The 25,833-nt window shown below is 45.6% G+C and overlaps 1 protein-coding gene across 3 annotated transcripts in view; it reads right to left on the reverse strand.

The window, feature by feature from the left end:
* MOCS1 (molybdenum cofactor synthesis 1) overlaps positions 1–25,500 on the reverse strand; it is a 36,048-nt gene extending 10,548 nt beyond the window's left edge. For all 3 annotated transcript variants that reach the window (XM_038553980.1, XM_038553979.1, XM_038553981.1), the window contains exons 1-4: positions 25,285–25,500; positions 18,365–18,491; positions 16,641–16,808; positions 969–1,133 (exon numbers count right to left, since the gene is read on the reverse strand). In XM_038553980.1, coding sequence (XP_038409908.1) covers positions 969–1,133; positions 16,641–16,808; positions 18,365–18,491; positions 25,285–25,407 — 583 coding nt within the window. In that variant the 5' untranslated portion in view covers positions 25,408–25,500. The remainder of the gene's footprint in view (positions 1–968; positions 1,134–16,640; positions 16,809–18,364; positions 18,492–25,284) is intronic.
* Positions 25,501–25,833: the final 333 nt, after the last annotated feature.

The following is a 25,833-nucleotide window of genomic DNA, read 5'->3' on the forward strand; positions in this document are numbered from 1 at the left end:
CGGATGGTGTAAACAGAGAGTCACACCATGGAGCAGGGGAAAGAGAAAGTGGAACTGGGAGCTAGAAGCTGTTTCTAAAGAAAGGGAGGGATCACTGAGTCTCTTGATCTTGCAGAGAACTCTCAGTTATATACCACCATCCCAACTCAAAGGGCATCCAACCCTGGGTACTTCCCACCCCAAACTGAAGCCTACGGCCCAAGAGCCACTGGGTGCTGATCTAATGAGACCTGGGGCTCAAGGCTGCTCCACCTCCCCCACCTGTGCCCTCCCGGACAAAGCCTGGTAGGGAGGATGCCATGGAAGTGCCACTGCAGGACCCCTGCCTGGCAATGCTGACCTTGACCCTGGCACCTCAAGGCAGCTGCTTCCACCTCGGGCTGCCCCACATCTCCTCAGATCTCATTATATGGTCACCAACTTGTCCCCATCCGTCAGGGGCTATCTTGGTTTTAAAATAGAAAGGCCTGGGATCCCTGGGTGGTGCAGCGGTTTAGTGCCTGCCTTTGGACCAGGGCGCGATCCTGGAGACCCGGGATCGAATCCCACGTCAGGCTCCCGGCATGGAGCCTGCTTCTCCCTCTGCCTATGTCTCTGCCTCTCTCTCTCTCTCTCTGTGTGTGACTATCATAAATAAATAAAAAATTTAAAAAAAAAATAAAATAAAATAGAAAGGCCTGTATACTAGCAACGTGCCCAGTCCTAGGCAAACTGGGGGCAGGGCAGAGGGCGACAGGTCACCACAGGTCTTAGCATCTGATCCCCCAATTTCCCCAAAGGTGTGGCTATAGAGACAGAGGACATTTGATGAGTGTGAGGAGTAAGGAATGAATTCCTAGGTTTATCTGTAGCTCAGACACCAAAAGGGAGCAACCAGGCTCCTTGCTTGGCACCAGCCACAGCTCCTCAGCTCTGTGGGAGGAGCAGCCTGGGAGGGCCACCCTCCACTATAAACCACATCTGCTCACCTTTCCTGCGAACAATGAACTCAAATTTGGCTGGCACCAGGGTGTCCAGGCTGATGTTGATGGCACTTAGACCAGCTTTCTGAAGCTGAGGCAGCAGCCGGGCTAGGTTGATGCCGTTGGTGGTGATGCCAATGGTCCTCAGCCCTTCTAGCTGGTGGAGCTGAGCTGTAGAGAGAACAGGATGGGGGTGGGGGTGTGGTGTGTATGGTCAGTCTGTTTCTTTCTAGTGAGGTCCCAGAAAAGGGCTGGAAGAAAAAATTCCAAGTCTAAATAAGGTGGATAGAAAAGGGGTTCTCTGTACTCCTCTATTAACTGGGCTTAGCTTAATAAAAAAAAAATAGAAAAATAAAAACTCTGACAAAAATAACCAAAAGATTACATATTGAGTGTTCATTCTGCTAGAAGCCCTGTTGAGGGCTTTATGTGCCTTAGCTCATTGAAGCCTCACAACAAGGATTATCCCCATTTAATAGATAAGGCAAGAGAGGCTTGGAGAGATTATGAAATCGCTTGAAATCACACAGCTAATAAAAACAGCTGAGATTCAAATCCCCGTGTCCTTGACTCCAAGACTGCTCTTGGTAAACCTACTCACAGATCCTCATACTCTGCACATGAGAAACAAAGAAGTGTTTGGATTATTTGCTAAACCGCCTCCTCCCCAAATCCCTAGACATAACAAAAGGACAAAGAAAGAGTCCACAATAGAGCTGGAAGGTAAGAAAGAATGCCTTCAATGGCCCAAGTGGAAGAACCCTGAGAGATAGAAAGCAGATAGGCTCCCGCAGATTAAAGAAACCACACCCCAAAGCACATACGGAAGGTTCTATACAAAGTAGGAGCGGGACTAATACACCCCAAACTTTGCATTCACCTATACAGGAAGTAGGAAGGACCCTATGCATGTCAAGCAGGTTGTCAGTCTGGAGAACTAAATTTGCCTGAGCTGGATAAATTGGTCTCCCTCCATCCCTGCGTGCAGGGGGAAGGCTGCAGCTTTTACCCCAAGGCTAGAGTACTTAAGCTAGCTGAAAGGAGTGGGGGCAACCAGCATGAATGGAAACAGCAGTGGCAGTCAGGCCAACAGAAGCCTTGGACACTGAGATAAGTACAGAGCCAATAGTCAGCACACATGTAAGGAGAATGTTGCATAAGAAAGATAAATTCCACAAACAGAAGAATGAAAGAGGAAGGAAAAGTGACAGAGATAACAGAAGATGATTCTTTTAAAAAACTGGGGTTACATGAATAAACATCCTCAACAAAGTATTAGCAAACCATATGCAACGACATATAAAAAGGATCATACATCATGATCAAATGGAATTTATTCCAGGGATGCAAGGATGGTTCAATGTTCACAAAATCAACGTGATACATGCTACATAGAGAAAATGAAGGTTAAAAATCAGATGACCATCAGGACGCCTGAGTGGCTCAGTGGTTGAGTGTCTGCCTTCTACTTAGGGTGTGATCCTGGGGTCCCGGGATTGAGTCCCACATCAGGCTCCCTGCAGGGAGCCTGTCTCTCCCTCTGCCTATGTCTCTGCATCTCTCTATGTGTCTCTCATGAATAAATAAATAAAATCTTTAAAAAAAAAATCAGATGACCACATCAATAGATGCAGAAAAAATATCTGACAAAATTTGACACCCTTTCATGACAAAAACTGGGGAAAAAACCCCCACTAACTTGAAAAAAATACATGTACCTCCATTGTTCACTGCAACATTCTTTGCAAAAGCAAATACATGGAAAACAACTTAAATGTTCACTGATGATGAACAAATAAAAAATACACACATACACATACACAATGTAATGGTATTTAGCCATAAAAAAGGAAGTCTTGCCATCCATAACAACATGGATGGACCTTGAAGGCATAAGGTAAATGGAATAAGTCAGACAGAGAAAGACAAATACCATATGATCTCACTTATATGTGGAATCTAAAACCAAAACACACATACACACACACACACACACAGACACACACACACACACACACCAAAAAAACAAAACAAAACAAAACAAAAAACACTTAAATTCACAGATAAAGAAAACAGATTGGTAATTGCCAGAGGTGAGGAACAGGGAGTGAGCAAAATGGGTGAAGATGGTCAAAGGTATACATATCAGTTATAAAATACATAAGTCATGGTGATGTACAGCACAGTGACTACAGTTAATAATACTGTGTTTTATATTTGAAAGTTGCAAAGACAGTAGATCTTAAAGGTTCTCATCAGAAGAAAAATAATTATGTGTAGTGATGGATGTTAACCAGATTTATTGTGGTTTTCATTTTGCAATGTATACAAATATTGAATCACTCTGCTGTACACCTGAAACTAACAATGTTATATGTGAATTATATGTCAAAAAAATCACAGTTAATACCCTCAGGAGGACAAATATTATATCCTGAAAACAAGAACAAGAATGAATTACAACTCTTGAAAATGAAAGGACAGTTATAGAAAGAAAAAAACTAGGGCGCCTGCATGGCTCAGTCAGTTGAGCATCCACTCAAATAGAAAAACCTTTAAAAAATAAAAAAAAAAAAACTAGATGGAAAGACAGAATGGACACTTATGATCAGCAAATAAGCAAGCTGGAATTGAGCAAAGGAATGCTCCCATAACTGTATACAAAAAGCAACAGAATGGGACAAAAAAAGCCAAAAAACAAAAAAACAAAAAACAAGGGCTTCCATTTAAGTCTAGAGAAAAAATACTGTGTAAAAATGTCCATAGTAGCTATCTTTGATCAGAAGGATTATAGGTGATTTTTTAAAAAGATTTTATTTATTTATTCATGAGAGACACACAGAGAGAGAGAGAGAGGCAGAGACACAGGTGGAGGGAGAAGCAGGCTCCATGCAGGGAGCCCGATGTGGGACTCGATCCCGGGACTCCAGGATCACACCCTGGGCCAAAGGCAGGCGCTAAACTGCTGAGCCACCTAGGGATCCCTATAGGTGATTCTTATACTTACTTATCTAGAGGTAAAATTTATTTCAAACTCTTTGGATGCAAGAATCTTGGTGAACTCAGCTCTACACGAGTGCAGAAACCAAAAGTACAGTGCCCTAATGAAGCTGGATTGAGAAAAAGCCAACAGCAGATCACAAAATTAACACCCAGCTTAAGTAGGGGTGTGTGGAAAAGCACATGCTCATGATGTAAGACTATATTAACTATATAACTTTTCTGGAGATAAGCTCTGTATCTGGAGAGAATTAGTTTGTGGAACTTTATGAAGCCTGTGATCTGAAATTTCACTTCTAAGAATTTAATCTAAGGAAATAATTAAGGATGTGAACAATATTTATTCGCAAGAATGTTTATTAAAGAACAATACACAATAAAAGGAAGAGGGAAATCATCCAGATAGCCAACAACAGAAAACTGGCTAAATTATACTTTGTCTAGGTAATGGAATGTTATATAACCAAACATGACTGTAAAATCATGTTAGGGAGGTTGGGAAATATACATGCTATATTAGTCCAGGTTGAAAACAGCAGGTAGAAACTAGATACAAAGCAAAAAGACAGGCAGTTCACCAAACCAAAATGTGGACAGTTGTTGCAATAGGGCAGTAGTGACATCTTTTTTGTTTATTTAAAATAAACATGCATTATTCTTGTAACAAGAAAATAATAGTTTAAAAATAAAAGCTGTTGTTTTAAAAACATCAAAATTAATTCTGGGAAACTCCACTAAAATGAAGTTGGGAGGTTTTGGCAGCGGGAGGGAGCCCTCATGGTCTACCACTCAGAGTCACTTGTACACCCAACAGGAAGAAAGGGACTTGACCTTGCAAGTGGATACTACTTTACTTTTCCAGCTGGGGAATGAAACACTTTCCTTTTCCACCTGGCAGCAGCTCAGCCAGTGAGAAGCCAGTATACTTCTAACTCCTGTTGACTCCAATGGACTTTTCATTTATAGCAGCCTTCCTATTTACTCCTTTTCTCCATAAAAAAAACCTACTTCTGCTTTTCTTCTCCGGACTCGCCTCTGGTTTTGCTACAGCTTGTCTACCCCAGATTGCAATTCTCGTTCATCCCTGAATAAACCCATTTCTGCTGGTATAATAACTGGCAATTTTAATTTTTTTAAAGATTTTATTTATTCATAAGAGACAAAGAGAGAGGCAGAGACATAGGCAGAGGGAAAAGCAGATTCCCTGTGGGGACCCTCCCATGCGGGACTCAATCCCAGGACCCCTAGGACCATAACCTGAACCAAAGGCAGATGCTCAACCACCGAGCCACCCAGGCGTCCCCAGTTTTAATTTTTAATGTGAACAAAAGAAAGCAAAGAGCTTTACTGTGGGAAAGTAAAATATGCAAAATTAGTAGTAGTTGTCTCCCTCTACCAAATCAACTCTGAAGAAACATAGAATCTCGGAACTGTAAAAAATGAAAATCTCGAGGAACACCGGGAGGACAGTGCTTTTGAACTGCTGTGGGGAGGGCATTTATAGCCTGGAGTTGAAGATAAATGGCAAAGAAGGTAAACAGTTCAAGGAAAATAAGGCAGTTCAAGCTTCTGCCTTCACCCACTGATGCCTCAGAACAATCATCGTTTGTCCCTTCCCTGAAGAAATCGGTGTCAAGCACCCCAGAGCACTCAGCTGGGGAATCCACCGGAGGTAAACTCAAGGAATCTGCCAGAGTCCTTCTGGAAGAGGAGTTGAAGACAACATCCTTAGGCATTCATTCCTCATTCACCCCCCACCAAAGCCCCAGAACTGGTAGACTAAAATCAAGGGTACTACCTCCTTGAAGCCAAATCTGCTTCTCTCTGATGGTCTGAAGGCGAAGACCTGTAGGGTTGCCATATTACATAATATTACATAATATTATGTAATGGTAGGAGGTGCCATTCTCATCATAATGTAAATGAATAGCAGTGCTTCCTGGAGTCGTGTAGTGTACGACTTATGCAGTCATACATGGCAAGCCCAGTTGTTTGGTAGGGAGACTACAAACATGAGTAATAACTGTGATATTCTCCGTTCTTCAGCCCCATGGGCCCATCAGAGATTAAGATCTGGCCTTAAAGCTTTTTCCATTAAACAGTGCCATACAGAATAGCTAATATCCTCAGGGGAAAAAATTTACCAGCTAAACTAAGGAGACCTTTGAGAAGAACAACTAATGCTCCCTGCCCTCCTTAACCCAAAATCTATAAAATATATAGCAGAATTATTAAAACAGAACAAAAGTAAATACAGCAAAAGAAATAACAAAGGCTAGCAACATGAAAAAAATTTCATCATAAAAAAGAATGAGGGGAGGGACACCTGGGTGGCTCAGTTTTTGAGTGTCTGCCTTTGGCTCAGGCTGTGGTCCTGGGGTTCTGAGATCAAGTTCTGCATTGTGCTCCCTGCATGGATCCTGCTTCTTCCTCTGCCTGTGTCTCTGCCTATCTCTCTGTGTTTGTCATGAATAAATAAAATCTTAAAAAAAAAATAACGAGGGGAAAGAAATAGTAGATGAAGGCATAATTGTGAAATAAAGAACACAAGAAATAAGATCTATAATAACATGGTGAAGTAGAAGCTAAGATTTAGGGCTCTCCCAGGAAGAGGAAGAAGAGAGGGGCACTTAAGTAGCTCAGCAGGTTAAGCGTTTGACTATTGGTTTCAGTTCAGGTCATGATCTTAGGGTCGTGAGACTGAATCCCAAGTCTGGCTCTGTGTTCAGCATGGAGCCTGCTTGAGATTCTCTCCCTCTCCCTGTGCCCCTAGCCCTGCTCTCTCTCTCTCTCTCTGTCAAATAAAATAAATAAAATCTTTGAAAAAAAGAAAAAAGAGGAAGAGAATAAGAAGTCACAATATAATTAAAAATTGTAGGTCATAAGTAGAAGGGTATCAAGCTTTGCATAGGGTGCCTCACTCAGTCTGGAGTCTGCTTGTCCCTCTCCCTCTACTCCTCCCACTTGTGTGTGCATTCTCTCTCTCTCTCTCTCTCTCTCTCTCTCTCTCTCTCTCTCTTTCTCTCAAATAAATGCAATATTTTTTTAAAAAAATTAAAAAGAGAGAGATATACACACAGAGGGGCAGACTAGTCCTAATAACCCAGAGATAAAATTCTAGAAAATATCAACAATACAGGTGGGGGTAAGAGTAACAAAGATCAAGGGGCCTGAGAGTGCACTAAAGTTCTTATCTTGTCAAGGAAAAGAGAGATCATTTATTTAAAAGCCAAAAGAGAGGAAAAAGAAATATAGAAGAAGTATGACAGATAAAAGATTATAGAAATAAGTCCAAATATTTCAATAGTTTCCATAAAGGTACCAGGCATCAACACAATAGTTAGGTCAGAGATCGTCAAATTTGGTAAAAGAGACACAGGTAACAGCTATGTGCTGTAATAACAGACATATCTAAAGCATAATAAGAACATAAAAAGGTTTAAAGTAAAAAGGTGAAACCAGACACAATGGTCTTACTAAAGCCAAAAGCAAGTTAATATAACTTTAGTAAAGTAAAATACATAGACCTTAAAGACCCAAAGTATCATTATAAAGAAAGCCATTACATAGTGATAAAAAATTCAATTTATGAAGAAGACATAACAATTCTCATCACATATGAACCTAATAAAATCACTTCCACTATATATAAAATAAAAAGAAATAGGACCTCTGGGAGAAATTAACAAATCTACCTACTTATTTATTATTGGCAGGCCAAACAGATAGAAAGCCAGCAAATAGAGATAACCAAAGATTTGAACAATAAAATTAACAAGCTGGAGCCAATGAACAAATACAGATGTCTCCATCCAATAATTAAATAACCATTCTCTGCAAGCACACATAGAACATTTATAAAAACTGACAATATATTAAATCATAAAGAAAGCCTCAATAAATTTTAAAGAATAATTATCATATAGAGAAGATTCTCTGACCACTACATAATTAAATTATAATTTAATAATAAAATATAAATGAAAAATCCTCATATATTCAGAAATTAAAAACAAGACATAAATATTTCATAGATCAAAGCACAAATCAGAATAAAAATTAAATACTTATAGCTAAATGTTATGAAAGAAATAGGCTACATCAAGATGGAAGCAGAAGTAATAAAACAGAATAGAAATATACAGAAATATACTAGTAAGATTCAACAAATCCAAAAGTTAGTTTGTTGAAGATTAGCGCAATAGACAAACCTCTGGCAAAATTTATCAAGAAACAAAAAAGAGATAAGGTACAAATAAATCATAGTGAGATTAAAAAAACCAAAACTGCAAGTAAAACAGATTAAAAGATAAGAAAATGCTATCAACAATTTACACCAATAAATTTGAAATAAGAAATAATGACAAATGTCTTAAAAAAAAAAAAAACTACCAAAACTGACTCTAAAAGAAGTCAAGATTTTGAATAGTACAATAACTATTAAAGGAATTGAAGCATCAGTTAAAAACTCCCTGCAAAGACTATACGAGGTACAAGTTTACAAGTGAGAAAAAATAAGTGATTATTACAGATTAATACAAACTCTTGCAGATGAAAGAATAAGAGGCAATATTATGTGCTATGATTGTATGTTTGTGCCCTCTCTCATTCAAATTCACATGTTGAATCCTAATGCTCAATGTGATGATGTTAGAAGAAGGAGCCTTTGGGAGGTGATTAGGTCTTAAGGATGAGGGATTAGTGCTCTGATAAAAGAGATTCCACAGACCTCCCTCTGCCATGTGACCATACAATGAGAAGTCTGTGAGCTAGAAAAAAGCCCTCATCTGACCATGCTGGCACCTTCATCTTGGATTTCCAACCTCCAGAACTGTGAGAAATAAATGTTTGTTGTTTATAAGCTACCTAACCTATGATATTTTGTTAGAGCAGCCCGAGTGGACTAATACACTACCCAACTCATTCGTTGAAAATTAACATCACAATCAGTCAAGGCAGGCATGAGGAAGGCAAAATACATGCTCATTGTACTCACAGATATAAATGCAAAAACTTAAAATATCAATAAACTGAACCTAATAGTAGATAAAAGCATCGTTTACCATGACTAGGTTGAGTGTACTACAGGAGTACTATAAGAAAAGCCATAAAGTCATTCAGAATAATAGCATATAGAAAAAAAAATCATAGATCATCCTAACATATATAAAGAAAGTATATAACTTAAAAAAAAAAACTTAAGATAGAAAGGGACCTTCATTGCTTAAGTTATTTGTGGAAAAAAAAATGAAATACCATTCTAAATGGGGAAACATTAGGAGCATTCTCCTATTACTATTACTATTCAAGATTATATTGAGATCTTAGATATTGCAATAGGACAAGAAAAGGAAATTAAAATCAATAGATAAGAAAGGAAAAAAATTCCCTTAGTTGCTGATGATATGGTTGCTAGTACAGAAAATTTCAAGGAATCTAAACAGACATATTCTTCTATCAATGCTATAATATACCAAAAACAATTAAACAATGTAATTTTAAAAGTTTTATACTCTCCATCAGGATGCTAGCATAAAACAGAATTAATCCCAAATCGTTAAAAGGAAAACTTTAATGAATGACTACTTGCCAAGGTATGGGCAGAATTAAGAGCCCTAACAATTAGTACAACACTCAGACTAGTAACACTGGGGATCCATTACCATGCCTAGGGCCAAAAACACATGGACTCCTAACTTAATTTCCTCTCCAACTAAGTCACCATGGAGGTCAGGATGCTCTGTGGGAGTTTTAGTCTTGGAGGGAATTCAGCTACTGTCAAAAACCCAATGAAGAAACCCAAATGCATCAGAAAAGCAAGAGGCAAGGAGACCCTGGGTAACCTTAGGGGTCAGCCACCTAGAGCAGAGAGAAGGGCAAAGGAAGGAGATGGCTGTGGGAAGGTGGGAGTATGAACAAAACAGAGGTCAATTCTCCCCAATTTGATATATAGATTTAATGACATTAAAATACCAAGAGATATACAAACTATGAACACTCTTAAAAGAAAACAACTCCATTTATAACATAAAAATAAAAGATTTAGGAATTAACCAAGGAGGGAAAAGGCTTGCACTATGACAACTATAAAACATTGCCAAAATAAATGAAAGATAAATGGACACGCATCATAGATTGGAAGACTTAATATTGTTAACATGACAATATTACCTCAAGAAATCTACAGATTCAATGCAACCTCTAGCAAAATCCAATGACGTTTTTTGTTGAAATAGAAGAACCCACCCTAAAATTCACATGGAATCTCAAGGAAGCCCAAATAGCCAAAACAATCTTGAAAAGGAAGAACAAATGGAAGACTCCCACTTCCTGGTTTCAAAACCTATTATGAAGCTATAGTAATCAAAACAGGGTGGTATTGGCATAGACATATACACCAATGGAATAGAGTCCAGAAATAAACCCTTGCATGTATGGTCGAATGATTTTAAGGGTGTCTAGACCATTCAGTGCATTTGAAAGCGAACAGTGTTAGGAAAATTGGGTATTTACATGCCAAAGAATGAAGTTGGACCTTTACCAAACATCATATTCAAAAATTAACTTGAAATGGCTCAGTGACCAAAATATAAGCCCTAAAACAATAAAACTCTTGGAAGAAATCCTAGCATAAAAGCTATATGACACTGGATTTGGCATTGGTTTCTTGGATAGGACACCAAAGGCACAGGCAACAAAAGAAAAATAGACAAATTGGACTTCAGCAGTATTTAAAATTTTTGTGCATCAAAAGACACTTTCAACAGAGCAGCCACAGAATGGGAGAAAATACCTATAAATCATGTATCTGATAAAGGGTTAATATCAAGAATATTAGAGAATTCCTCAAATTTAGCAGCAACAACAAAACAACTTAATTTAAAAGCAGGTAAAGAATCTGAATAGATCTTTCTCCAGAGAAGATCTATGAACGGCCAATAAGCACATGAAAAGATGTTCAACATCACTAATCATTAGTGCAAATTGAAATTACAGTGAGATACCACCCCACACCCACTAGCTTGGCTACTATCAAAAAAAAAAAAAAAAAAAAAAACCCAGAAACAACCGTGCTGATGAGGATGTGGAGAAAGTAGAGCCCTCTGCACTGCTGGTGGGAATGTAAACTGGTGCAGTTGCTGTGGAAAACAGTATACGGGTCCCCCCCAAAAAATTAGAAACAGAAATACCATATGACCCAGCAATGCCACTTCCACGATCTCTTTGAAATCAGGGTTTCAAAGAGATACTTTTACACCAATGTTCACAGCAGCATTATGGAGAAGCAATCCAAGCTGACCAATAAATAGATTACCAACACATGGTATAGACATAAATATTATTCAGCTTTAAAAAGAAATGTTGCGGGATGCCTGGGTGGCTCAGTGGTTTAACACCTGCCTTTGGCCCAGGTTGTGATCCTGGAGTCCTGGGATCGAGTCCCACATCGGGCTCCCTGCATGGAGCCTGCTTCTCCCTCTGCCTGTGTCTCTGCCTCTCTCTCTCTCTCTCTCTGTGTGTGTGTGTGTGTCTCTCATGAATAAAGAAATAAAATCTTAAAAAAAAAAAAAAGAAATGTTGCAATACACAACATTGAATGGAATGGATGAACCTTCAGGACATTATACTAAATGAAGTAAGCCAGACCCACAAAGACGAATATTCCACGATTCCACTTCTATGAAATTCTTAGGTAACCCAAATCATAACGACAAAGTATAATGGTGGTTGCCAAGGGCTGAGGAGAGTGGAGAATAAGGAGTTATTTTTTAATGGGTACAGAGTTTCAGATTCACAAGATGAAAGGAGTTGTGGATATGGATGGTGGGGATGGTACACAACAGTGTGAATGTACTTAATACTACTGAACTGTTTAATTTAAAATGGTTAAGATGGGGGCACTTGGGTAGCTCAGTGGTTGAGCATCTGCCTTTGGCTCAAGTCATGATCCTGGGGTCCTGGGATTGAGTCCTGGGACATAGTCCTCTGCCTATGTCTCTACCCTCTCTCTGTGTGTCTCTCATGAGTAAATAAATAAAATCTTAAAAAAAAAAAAAAAAACTGGTTAAGATGGGGGCACCTGAATGGCTCAGTCAGTTAAGCCTCTGACTCTTGATTTTGACTCAGGTCATGATCTCAGGGTTGTGAGAGTCAGCCCCACAATGGGCTCCATACTGAGTGTGGAGCCTGCTTAAGATTCTCTCTCTCCCTTTCCCTCTACCCCTCCCTGACTGCTCATGCATGCATGTGCACACACACTCTCTAAAAAAAAAAAAAAGAAAAGAAAAGAAAAAGAAAATAAAAAATGGTTAAGATGGTAAATTTTATGTTGCATGTATTTTAACACACACACACACACACACACACACACACAAATCCCAACAAAATTTTTCATGGAACTTGCCAAGTACTAAAATTTCCATGGACAAAGCATAGCTAAAGCACTGCTCAAGAATATAAAGAACTTGCTCAACCAGATAGTGGCCTTACCATGATGCTACAGTGATTAAGGCTGTATGATATTGGCATTGAGATAGACAAGCTAACCTATTGAGATAGAACAGCACCCATCACATAAATGCACACATGGTAGATTTATAGAGGAAGCAGAGGCTTCCAAAAGGAGGAACTAGAGAAAATGACTATCACATGGGGAAAAAAATGAAACTGGATTCCCCAAAATCAGCTACAGATGCATTCAGGACTTAAATGCAAAAGGCAAAATTTTAACTGTTTTAGTGGAAACAGAGGGAGTTGTTCTGACCTTGGGTGAGGTGTTTCAGTAGAAGGACATAAAAAGCACTGACCATAAAGGATAAAACTGATCCATTTAAGAACTGCTACTGATCAAAAGAATTGTTATACACAATGTCACTCATTTTTTTCAAACTGGGAAAAGACATTTGCAACATAAGTAAAGAACTGTTTCCAAACCAATCTGAAAGAACAAACAGAAAGAATAGAAATGGGAGCAAAAGACATGAGGTGGTATGACACAGGAGGAAAAAAAAAAAAGATATTTTGAGCTGATAAACATGTTGAGAGATGCTTGACCTCATTCCCAAATAGGGAAATACAAATAAAGACCAAAAAGAATACCATTTCATCCTCGTTCAGCTGGCAAAAATCCAGAATAAGAATACTGAGCACCGAGGAGGATATGGCTCAGAGGAAAGTGGCACAGGGCTCCGTAGATAACACCAAATTGTTTTCCAAAGTTAAACATTCACCTATTATACCAGGCAGCAATTCCACTCCTACAGGAAGGGCACTCTAGGACACATGAACGAAAATAAAAATGTTCCAAGTAGCACTGTTTATAACATCCAAACACTGGAAGCAGCCCAAACGCTCGCTCACTAACATGATAGAGTGTGCTACATATACAGAATGGGACAGCAGAGAAAAGGAACGGATTGCAACTCGGAATGACGTGTACAAATTTCCATTGCGTCAAAAGAGCAAGCCCGGAAAGACACACAGCATGATCCTCATAAAGTTCCAAAATGCTGTCTTTCATTTTTTAAAAATGAGATAGGGAATGATAAATACAAACAGCCCAAACCTTCACCATCGGCCGAGACAACGGTTGGCCATGTGGGGCTACTTCAATTAATTACGATGTAATAAAGTTACCAGTTCAGTGCCTGGGTTACACCAGCCACATGCCGAGTCCCCAGGGCTATGCGTGAGTCCTCACTAGCGCATCATGCAACACAGATAGAGAACATTTCCACCAGCCGGAAAAGTTCGGTTGGGCAGTCCTGCTTCAGACGGCTTAGCTGAAAAAGAAGGGGTGGGGGAGCTTGTTCCCATGCCAAGCCAGGTGGGAGAAGCGCTTCGGAGTCTGGGTTGGCACAGGGGGATCACAGTAATTACAGACAGGGAGCCAGAGCGGGCTGCGTGGGCTTCCCGCGGGGAGCTCTGCAGCATCAGGCCCAAGACTGCCCGTGCTTCGGGCAGGGATCTGAAGTGATCAGGACAGCAGGCTCGGACAAACCTGGGATCCCTTCACTCTGCACCTCTGGGTGGGGTCCCTCCATATTCGCACCTGGGGGGTGGGGACAAGTGTTGGTGAGCAATCCAGCTCTGACCGCTAAGCCCTCACCACCTCCCCTCAGCCCCGCTTCTCCACGAGTACCCATCTGCTGTGCCCTTCTGGGCAGCTTTGCTCTGAGGCACAGCCTCTGGGGAAGATCAAAGGAGCTTGGCTGAGAGATGCCAAGGTGTTAGCAAGCGCAGCACCACAGCAACCCACAGCCTAGCAGCTGTCATTCTTTTGGAGCATTGGGGGGGAAGTGCACGGCTGTCTTTCTTAGTCAACCCACACCCTTGGGGGTGGGAGGTAAATCCTCCCGAGCAGGTCACTGCAGTCGGGGCCTTGTCCTATCTAACATCTATGTGCTGACCAACCCTTGTTCACCCCATGCTATTGGCTAGGACCAAGAGCCATGGGCCATCATAGCAGGGAAGGCCTGTGAAGTGGCCAGGGCACAGATGAGGATACTGAGGCTCAGAGTGGGGAATGAGTCTGCCCAAGTTCACAGGGCTGGGCAGTGGCAGAGTGGGAACAGGGCTGTCAACTTTCCTGGTTTCCATGGAAAAAACAGTGTCCTTATGACTGTTCTCAGTCATCCCTCTTAGACTCGTGGTGATCCCCATCCCTCTGCTCCCCCACAGGCCCTGCACGGAGCACAGAGGTTGAGGATGGAACCCATGCCAGAGGGCAGATGATATGGCCTGAATGAGGGGGCTGGGCCTGGCAGTCAGCCAGGCTCAGCAGGTTCAGCTCTTTCCTGGAAACCAGTCTGGTTTCAGCTCTGAAGAGCCACCTGGAACAGGCGGTGAGCAACCCTAGGCCAGTTCCTCCAGCACAGGAATGAGGGCAGGATCCCAGGTCACGTGACCAGTGGTGGCTGGAGTCAGCTGGCCTTGGGGAAGGAGGGAAGAAAAAACTGTCAGGGGCACCTCCTCTGGGCTTCCATGGTCCTTAGCAGACAGCTGCTCTGGCAGCTGCTTCTACCAATGGGCTGTGGATCCTCAATGGCAAGGCCTGCAGCTCATTCACCTTTGTGCCCCCCAGCACAAGATCAGACACATAAGAAGCCTCCAGAGAACATTCACTGAATCAAAACAGAGGCCTGGGAGAGCCCACCAGAGCAGCAGGGGTGGGGTTCAGAACTAAGAACACAGAGCCTCATTTTCCTCTGATTTCATCATCTATAAACTATAGAAGCAAAGATCTCTCTCTGCCTGACCTTGAGGCTTAGAAGCAACGCTGAGCCCTTACAGAGAGTTTCCCCATGTGCTGGGCGTTTCCTGCTCATTTCCTGTGGGAGGTCCACTTTATCTCTGACTGGAGGCTTAGAATGAATGTAAAAGTTGCCCAGGGGGTGCCTGGATGACCCAGGTCTTTATCTCAGGGTCCTGGGATAGAATCTGCTTCTCCCTCTGCTTCTGCCCCTCCCCACCACCCCTGCCTGTGCTCATGCTCACACTCTCTCCCTCGCTCACTCTGAAATAAAGATCTTAAAGAAAAAAAAAAAAAAGTTGCCCAAAGGTTGCTGCTAGTAAGAGGCACAGCCGACATTCACGTGCAGGAATGTCCTACTTCAGAGATCATACTGCAAACCAACAAGTATCAGCGAGCACCAGCTACGCGTCAGGCATGTGCCTACATGCTGGGAACACAGCTGGGAACCAAAGTGGCCTCAGCTCCAAGAGCTTTCATGCCAATTAATGGGAGGAGACAATACAAAGGAAATATAAACATACAACCAAGTAACATAACCTCTCATGAGACAAATGCTATGAAGAAAAAATAAGGTAGGAGAAGGAGATAGAGTAAGTGGGGGTTGCCATATTTTTTTCTACAAAAGGCCAGATAGTAACAATTTTTGGCTTTGCCGGCCACATGGTCTTTGTAGCAACTATTCAACTCTGCAAAAGCAGCCCTGGGAAATATGTAAATGAGCAGATATCCAGCTATGTTCCAATAAAACTTTATTAACAATGAATTTATGATTTCATGTGTCACAAAATGCTATTTTCTTTTGAGTTTTTTCTTTTAACCGCTTAGCAATATAAAAACCGTTCTTAGCCCACGGGTCATACAAAAACAGGTGGTGACCCAGATTAGGCCTATAGGCTCTTGCTTGCCAACTTCTGGGGCAGAGAGTAGCTGAGGTGTGTATGTGGAGAGAGTAGCTGAGGATGTACTTTGGAGAGAGTGGGCAAGGAGGCCTCCCCAGGGAGATGACATGTGTGCAGAGTCCCAAACAAGGCCAGCAGTGTGCACTGTGTTCCCAGCAAAGGGAAGAGCAAGTCAAAAGGCCTGGTGGTGTGTGTGGAGGGGTGGGATGGATTCAGAGGGACAGGCAAGAGGTCTCAGAGGTCAGCAAGAGTCAGACCACATGAACCTGAAGGCCCTGGTGAGGCTTTAGCCCAGCAACCCACTGGCTTCTTGCATTTAGCAGCTTTGCAACTTTGAGTAAGTTACTGAACTTCTGAGCCTCATGTCCTAACAAGATAGGAATAATAATGGTAGCTGTCTCAGAGGCTGGTAGGGCTAAGTGAGCATTATGTTCTGAATGGATGTCAGCTGCCGATATGAATACTGAAGTCCAGCTGGATGCAGCAGGAGTTAGTAGAAATGGCCACAGCTTTTGTCAAACTCACCCACAATGTCCACCACGTCTGGCCGAATGAGCGGCTCTCCCCCTGTGAGCCGGATCTTGTCTACACCTTCCTTCACAAAGAGCCGTGCAAGTGTCAGGATCTCCTCTGTGGTCAGCAGGTCGGCCTTGGGGGTCAGTGGGACACCCTCCTCAGGCATGCAGTACTGACCTGAGGGGAAGGGAGGGGACACAGAGGTAGGCCATGACCACAGCACTTGGGCCTATGGGGCCAACAGACCCCCATTCCTCCACCAGGCCAGAAGTCTCTCTTGAACCCCACCTGGATGATGAGGAATGGCCTCGCCAAATCTGAGCTGGTACAAACCCTAGTGACTCTCTTGGGGCCCCACCTTTGTCATCTATGACATGCCAACACTGCCCCTTCCCTCAGAGAGGAGGCCAAGGGAATGGGTTAAAGAGGATGGATCTGGGAATCTCTGGGTGGCTCAGCGGTTTAGCAGCTGCCTTCGGCCCAGGGCATGATCCTGGAGTCCCCGGATCGAGTCCCACATCAGGCTCCTTGCATGGAGCCTGCTTCTCCCTCTGCCTGTGTCTCTGCCTCTCTCTCTCTGTCTCTTTCATGAATAAATAAATAAAATCTTAAAACAAATAAAGATAAAGAGGATGTAACAGGGGGAGAGCAGAGGCAGCCTTACGTGGGGGATGCCAAGAGGCTGATTCCCTCAGCACGTGGGGCAGTTAGCTAGGCAGGATCTGTCTGGCAGACCTAGGCCCTGGGCCCATTCCTTCTGGCACTGGCCACCTCTCATTTCATCTGGTTTGGCAAATCGTTATCTCTGTAGTGACAAGAGCTCTCATGTCCAGCCTATCCATTTCAGGTTATCAGTCCCATTTCACAGGTTGGAAAACTGAGGAACTACTTGTTCAGGGTGAGGTAGCAGAATGGGTCAAATGAGGGGAGCTTGGAGGGTGGGGGGTACCATCCCCTACCATCAGCTCCTATGGGAGTTTTATCAAGGACTGGGTCAAGATCTGGTATGGAGCCATTTAGTCAAAATTAGTGAAGGATCCAGAATTGGTCTTTTAAGATAGAATAGAACAGGTAAAGAATATCAGAACATCAGAACCGCATGCTGCAAGCACTGTTTGATAAAACATTTACTATATACACATGTGTATTTATTGGGCCATGAAGTAAATATATTTCTTATTGGGCACTACCATGGAAAGCAGGAGAGAGGGAAAGAGACAAACTTTGAAATTCCCTCCAGCAGTGGCTACACCTCTGGCACACTCCATAAATGATTATGAAACGAATACGCTGTGTATTAGCCTGGCCCCAAGCAACTTCTGTCACAGGACTGGGATGTCTTCAGAGTGGCAGTGCCGGCCATGGGCACCGCTGTGTACCTCATATGTTTACAGTGTCCAGCACCCCCAAACCAGCCCCTGGCCACATCCTGAACTCTGGGAATCATGTGAAACAGGACAGAGGGAGAAAGAGCCCTGAATAGTGAGATTTAGGTCCAATCTCGATTATAATGCTGTTCTCAAAATTAGTTCTAAGCAGAACTCAGCTCCCAGGATCGTAAAGATTCAGTTGCCGATCCAGGATCAGCAACCCCAGCTGGCAGGCAGGGAAGAAGGGAGGGCAGAGACACTGCTGGTAAGAGGAATGGGGTGGGTTCAGGAGGATTCCCGGGCACAGGGAGATTTCAGAGGCTGCCTCAGCAGTGGGGACAGGGGCCCAGGAAGGTGACTCACATCTGAGATTGCACTTCTCGGTGAGGGAGATCCGCAGGTAGCTGTGTTGCCGGCCGAAGCTGTCGGTGAGGAAGGCAGAGAAGGGGACTGCGTGCTCCCGCAGGAACTGTCTCCGCCTGGACAGCTCCTGCAACGTGGGGCAGAGGAAATGTGGGCCTCTGTGCCTGAGCTGGGGGGAGAGGGGCATGGAGAGCCCACCCCAGGGACATAAGCCCCCTCCCATAGGACATCCCCTCCCCCATCGTCATCTTAGACATCCATGTGGGCTCTACAGTCCTGGGGGAGCAGGGATTCTCCCACAGGGAAGGACCTTGCCCACAGGGAAGGACCTGTCCCCAAGGCCTCAACTCAGCCCCAAGGGAGCAGTACCCCTATGGGGACACAGCTGCCCCACCCAGCCCCCTTTCTCTCCCTGTCACCATCCTACTGCCCACCCTCCTCCTTCAAAGGAAGGCTGTCCAGGAGCAAAGATCTCCAGTATTTCTTGGATGGGTCAGTGGGAGAGAATGTGCCACTCAGCACCTGGTCACTATGCCAAGTGGCAAGTGTGTCCAGAACAGAGGAGAGGGGAAGACGGTCACTGATGGTGGCCACCTGGGACACAGTGAGCCACTTCTCCAACCCAGACCTCACATTCCCTACCTTTGGAATGGGAGATGGAAGCAGCTCAAAGCAGACTCACTAACTCTGCGGGGTGAGTGTCATATCAGCTGCCTCCACATACCTACTCTCCTGTCAGCTGGGCTCCCTGGGGCCTCAGCACTGCCCAGGAGGACCTAATGAGCTAAGCCACTGGGAACAGCTGAGGACTACACCCAGCTGGGGGAGGGAGGGTACATTCACGGGGAAGGCTCCCCTCATGTGGAAGGCTTCTGAGGCAGGGACAGCCTTGCAGAAGGAATGAGGCCAGCAGCCTCTAGGAAGGTAGTATGGGGAGGCCCACAGGATCCCACTAAACCCATGCAGAGATTGGTCTTCATCTTTCACCCCACCCATTGCTGGAAGGAAGGATTATACACCCACTGTCTAAAGCCTAAGAGGGAGGAGATTGCTGGAGGCTCCCTGCAAGGCCCAAACTCCTCCTGGGGAGAGACAGAAGGCAGCCAACCTCAGTGTTTTCCCAAGTCTGATCTAGTCCAACTTCCTGTCACAATGGACGCTGATGACATAGTTGCTCCATGGAAGGAACATTTACAAAACATGTTTAAGCTTCCAAAGAATGCTCTCTGTTCAATTCCCACACCTACCCCATAAGGGATTACTGTAACTGAAGCTTGGATGGGGTTCAAGAACCCCACAGGCCAAACCAAGCTTCAAATCCAGGTCTTCTGAGTCCAAGCTCTATATTCCTCCCTCTAATTGCAAAGGGTGAGTCCAAGAAGGTACGTGGGATGGAGCATAGGGTGGGGAGAAGTCCTTTCTTAGAATCTTTATCACAAAGGAATCATGAAGTTGATCATGAGATTGTTCATGGGGTCTGTGGCCAGGGGCTCTGGACTGGTTTCTGGGCCAGGTGTGTCCCAACACCCTGAGAAAGCACCCCCACTTCTCCAGGCCTGTTTTCCCAGTTATAAAATAAGGACCTAGCGATGGGCTTGGGTAAGAGAAGGGAAGGGGGTCAGGAATCTAGAAGGTCAGCACCCAGGGTTATCATGATCTTGTAACCTAAGAGAGCAGAAGGCCTCAGGCCCCCTGGAGGCCCAGGGTAACTGTGCACCTGGAAGGAACATTACTTCAATGACCTTCTCAGCACTGGCTGCACCTGGCAGCTTCAGGAAAAACTTCCCTCAAGAGCAACCGAATTTGGATCTCTGAGCACGTGCGTTTCTAGTCTCTCTAGTGGATTCTAAAGTACAGCCAGGGTCAAGGACCACGGACTCAGGAGATAGAAGAGACAGGAGTGAAAGTATGTGGGGGTGCTTCCAAGATTTTCCTGGGTGCATAAAAGTGACCTCACTCTGCTCACCCCAAGACCAGTGTCCTCCAAGTCCCATGACAAGCAAGCAGCGCTCGCTTCTCTGAACTGCTGCCTACTAGAATCCTCACAGTCCTTCCCACCTCCCTCCCTCACCCCACTGCCTTTCCACCAGTAGCCTTGGGGGTCAGGCAGGGGATACTACAGAGTCAAGACCACAGTCCAAAAGATCAGATCCCTGGAAGTCTGCATTTCTGGCAGAGTTGCACCCAATTCCTCATCAAAGTCTTACGATTTAGAAATTTGTTAGTGGCCTCAGGCCCCACCCTCTCACTAGTCGCCCTTCCTAATACTGGAGGTTGGTGGCTGGGTGAGGGAGGAGTCAAAGGGCACCAACTGGGAGCAAGTGAGAGGACCAGGGAGCATGACTTGGCAGAAACAAGGGAGCCAGCGGAGCAATAGGGCACAGGAAATGGAATAAGGCACTCTGCTGTGGCCCTCAGAGGGGCAGGCTGGATTTCACTGCTGAGACCTAGAGTGACTTTATCTAGATTCATTCCGACTCTGTACTGCCAGAAGCAACCCCTCACACACACACACACACACACACACACACACACACACACACACACACACAGTCTCTCACCCAGCCAGCCTCACAAACTCATCACTGTGACATTCACAAGTTTCATCTCTGCCTCTTCTCTCCTCCAACACTGCATGTCCTACTTTCATTCTTCCATCTTTCCCTTTCCTTTAGAATACCTGGAGGAAAAAATAGCAGTGCCAGTCAGAGGAGCCCTGGACCCAGAAGGCATTACCGGGCAGAGTAGACAGCGATGTCCTTCACCCAGGAAGGGCTGGGACCTGTCAGAAGCAGCAGAAAGCCCTTAGCTGCTTATATCCACAGAGCCCAGCCTGGCCCGGCTGTTGCCCTGGTGTGGGAAGCCCTCTGCCTGCTTCAGTATCCTGACATCTACACGGTGTGTCACTGGATCAATGAACGAAGAGGCTGGTCCTTCATCAGAAGAGAAAGGTGGTGTGTGCAAAGCCAGTCACACTGGGGTCATCATTCATCTCCAGGCTGGTCTCACCTAGTACAGTGGCTCTCAGCTGTTTGCACATCAAAACTACCAGCAGTGCTTCCAAGAAGCGCTGCTTCCCGAACCCCACTCCAAAGATTCTGACTCAATTGCCCCAGGATGGGGCCCTGGCTTTTTTTGTTGTTGTTGTCTCAGTTCTTCACTTTGTGGCTTGGCTGAGAAGCACTGGCCCAGCAACACCAGGATCAGGAGCTATTTTAATCTGGGGGTAATTGTTGCAGTTCAGAGCACAGGCTCTAGGAGTCAGTAAACCTGAATTACAAGCCCGGGTTTATTACTAACTAGCTGTAGAGCAAATCACCCCAATTTTTCAAGCCTTCATTTCTTCATCCATAAAGGGTGGAGAATAATCCTACCTAACTAGGTTGAAGGAGTTCCTGGCACATAGCAGGTATTCAATAAATGATCGTTACCCTTTTCTGAATACAACTCCTACTTACTATATTGATTTATTAGACACATATTCGAGGAGCACTGTGTGTGCAGTAGCTGGTTTTCCCACTCTTGGCAGGTCCCCCAGTCAGTCTCACAAGGCCCAGGTCTACTTGATGGCAGGCAGGCCAAGGCTGGGGTTTCAGACTTGCTATCACAGTTCCCAAAGCTGGGCAAGTGGTGTCTGAACTCCTCCAGGACCATGGACACAAGTGCAGATGACCAGGCACTAGGCAGCCTGCCATCTGCTACTGGATGTATCTTGTCTACCTGCCCAGGGGTGATTGGGGTATAATGGGGTGGGGAAGGGGAGTGCAAAGGAATTAGTTAAGGGAGGAATGCCACCCACAAAGTAGTCACTAACTTTGGGCACTGGAAGGATAAAGGCCAGCCCCCAAGTAGCTCTAGAGTATAATAAACAGAGTTATTCAGGAGAAAAAGAACACATTCCAAACTCCAATATCACTGGCTCTGATTTGGGATCCTTGCTATTTGGGGTGACATATACCAGAGGTGCCTCAAAATTAATCTCTATTAAACAAGAAGACACAGCAAAGCACCCTGCCCAAGGTCTGGATCCTTTCTCTCCCTCCAACCTTCCCTAAGTGTGGGGTCTTTACACGTATGGCTCCTGGCACGGACAGTTGCACTTCACCAGAGCGAGGATTTTGAAGGAAAGATTGGAACTCAAGATAACCCCCTGAAAGTTCCTCTTTTCCTTTGTGCATCATTACCCTAGGCTGGGACCTGCTGTCCCCTCCTACCTTCTCTTACACCCACTTCCTTCCTGCATAACACCCCCTTGCCAATAGTTATTCATTTTGACCCTCTGAACACCAGGTGGCTTTGCCCTGCAAAAAGTCACCCTCTCCCTGCCTAGGGAGATCCCTTGCCCCTGCCCTGCCCCAAGGCAGCAGGCCTAGGACTGGAGGCTAGCCCCTGTGGTCCCAACAAAGCCTGCGTGGAGCCTGGGAAGAAGACAGGTGTCATGCTGAGCTACAGTATGCCCTGCAGAGGTTGTGTGGGCCACCCCCAATCTGGATAGCAGGTAGATGTGTCTCCCCTACCCACCTCCCCTTATACCTGTAGAAGCTACACAGACCAAGTCCAAGGCCCACTTTCCACTGTCCTCACCACCAGCTCCTATTCCACACTTGCACATCTCACACCCACATCCTGGCACACAAACAGGTAACACTCAGTGGCTTTTCCCTCAGTCTCTCTAAGCACCCCCCAAGGTGTAGAGAAAAGTGCCTGCAGGAAGGGAAGCGGGGACAGGATTCCCCATGCCCTACTCCTACTCTTGCCAACTGGAAAGTTCTGTGAATAGGCTGACCATATAGATCTCCTGACTTGCCTCGCCTTGGAGGTTTTCTTAAAGACATTCTGTGCCTTCCACTCCGACTCGTAGTGTAAAGATGGGCTGGCCCAACCCTCTAGTTTTAAAGACATGAAGAGAAGAGGAGTGACAGCCCAGGAGCCAGGTGAAATTGGAGACAGAGTGAGGGTGAAAACCTGGGGCTCCCTGTCTAATATTCTATTCCATGTGCCCCCCTCACTAGTTGACTTTCAAACAACCAGAAATATCTGCTGACTCCACTCCCTGCAGAGCACCATGTTAAGCACCATGCAGAAATGTCTAGAAAGGTAAGGGAGCACTCAGCACTTGAGGGGCAGGAAACATGCCTGCTGAGGATAACCCTAGTGGGGAATGTCCAGCATAGAAAGACTATGACCAAATAGTTGACAGAATGGCTACCCTGAGTGTCCAGTGCATGGGGACTAAAGGGACACCGCATGTGCCAATGGTGGCAAGGCTGACAACAATTACAACAAACATGTACCTAATGCAGCACTTACATGTGCTGTCAGCCTTTGTTCTAAGTACATATCTTAAGCATATACTAACTCTTTTAATCTCTATAACCACCCCATGAAGTAGATACTTACTCCCATTTTACAGATGAGAAGACTGAGGCACTAGGAGGCATAGGGACATGCTGAAGTTCACATACCTACTAAAAGGTAGGGGCTTCCAGAGCTGGGCTTCCAAAGCTCACATTTTGCTCCAGAGTCTGTGTTCTTACCTGCTCATTACACCCCTCTATACGGGGTAAAGGAAAGTGTGGGACAGCCTCTCACCCTACTCTCCCCACAAGGACAAAGCAGGAGTACAGGTGCTAGAGTCTGACTGAGTTTCTGCTCCCTTCTTTTCAGCTCTGTAGAAGCTGCTCAACCTATCCTCCAGGGAAGTTCACTTGGGTTGAGCCCCCTCACCTAAAAATACAAATTCCTGACCTCATGGGGTTTCCAGTGAGGACTATAAAGAGACCAAGTATGAAGTCACTTAGCCCAGGCCCTCTCCTGAAAGGCACAAAGGAAATTAGGGACAGCAGGAAGAAGGAATTCCCCTTCTCCTGAATTCTTTAAAGCTCTCTCGGCAATCTTTGCTGTCTTATTGTTCCCCCCAGTGAAGCTTGGAGTTCAAGGATACTGAAAAACTTCCCAGCAATGAGGCCTGATTATCTGAAGATTCCAGAGGGGATCAGACATGGGCAAAGCAAGTTAGGCTAAGGCCCTCCCTGCCATTGAGCAATAGTGGCGGTGGTGTTGGAGGGCGGAGGGAGGGCATGATCCGATGATTCCCAGGGCATGAAGCTTTGTGCTAAGAAATGGGGGGTGGGGAGGTGGGGAAATGACCAGATGAGTCTAGAAAAGAGGTCTCACCAAATGAAAAAGAAACACTTCTCCCAAAGTTATTCCCTGACCACATGGGCAAAAGAACACCAAACTTAAAACTTGTGATGATATGAATCACTCTGCCAGTGCTGTCAAGGACTGATGGGGCCTATCCCAAGCCTTAAGGAACAATAGGATTCCTAGCCTGAAAGGAGCTCCTGCTCCCTTCTTCTGGGGAATGAGGCTGAGCCCTCCTAAGGGACAGGAAGATGAAACTAAAAGTCAGTGAAGAAGTCACAGAGCCCTATAACTACAGACGTGACCACTGCCTACCGGTGGCACCAAGGTGACATTTTTGACCAGGATGTCACAAGAACACCTGATCACACACAGACCACGTCCACTGGAGCGAGGGGGAGGGAGGTGACTGTTCAAAACACAGGGTGAGTGAGACGGGGCTGAGAAGGGCACAGTCAACTCTGGACCAGAGTCCTCCCTGCCTGCTGCCCTGTCCCTGGCGGTCACCCAGACGTGGAAGGCGTTGCATGGGGCTGGGCAGGGAGGTGGCTGGTTGTGCAGCACCCCAGGGAGCGCCCGCCGCTTGGGGTACCAGGTGAGACCGGGCAGCTTGGGGAGCATCCCTCCACTGCTCTCCCGACCCACAGGGGAAGGGCGGAGGGGTCCCTCCCCGAAGCGGCGCGGCGGCCCGGCCTGGGTGCTTCCAGGCGTGAGGGACAGCCGGCCGGGCCGCTCCTTCCCGGGAAGGTGTGGATGGATGTGGGCGGGCTCACCTCCGCAGCAGTTCGGGAGGGCTCCCCCGGGCGGTGCTGCGTCACTGGAGCGCCCGAGCTGCACCTCCGGACGCTGGACCTCAGCACCCGCTGCAGCATCCGGGACACCGGCCTCGCCGCCATGAAGCCTGCTGGCCGGGCCAGGTTCCAGCCGGCTGCCGGGCTTCGGGAGCGCACTAGCCCTGGGCTCGCCGCCCCGGGTCCTCGCGGCGGGGGCGGGGCGGGGCGGGGCGGGGCGGGGGCGGGGCCCGCGCAGCCAATCCGGGGAGGGCGCCGCGCCGCGTGGCCTTCTGGGAGTTGTAGTCCACTCCTGCTGCTCGCCTGGCCCGTGTGTGCCTTCCAGGGCTTCGCAAGTCCCCCCACCCCGCGCAGTCACCCGCAGCTCCCAAGTCTTTTCTACAGGCTTTTCTGTCTGCGCGCTCATCCAGGACCTAGATCGTGGTGTGACTAGCGCAAAGTGCTGTAGGCAGGGCAGGACTGGGGCCAAATGAGCGAAGCCTTCTTTGCCTTGGGCACAAAATGGAAAGGGGTGCCAAAAACGTAGGTTAT

The sequence above is a fragment of the Canis lupus genome, chromosome 12 (assembly GCF_011100685.1).
Source record: "Canis lupus familiaris isolate Mischka breed German Shepherd chromosome 12, alternate assembly UU_Cfam_GSD_1.0, whole genome shotgun sequence".
NCBI classification, from domain to species: domain Eukaryota; kingdom Metazoa; phylum Chordata; class Mammalia; order Carnivora; family Canidae; genus Canis; species Canis lupus.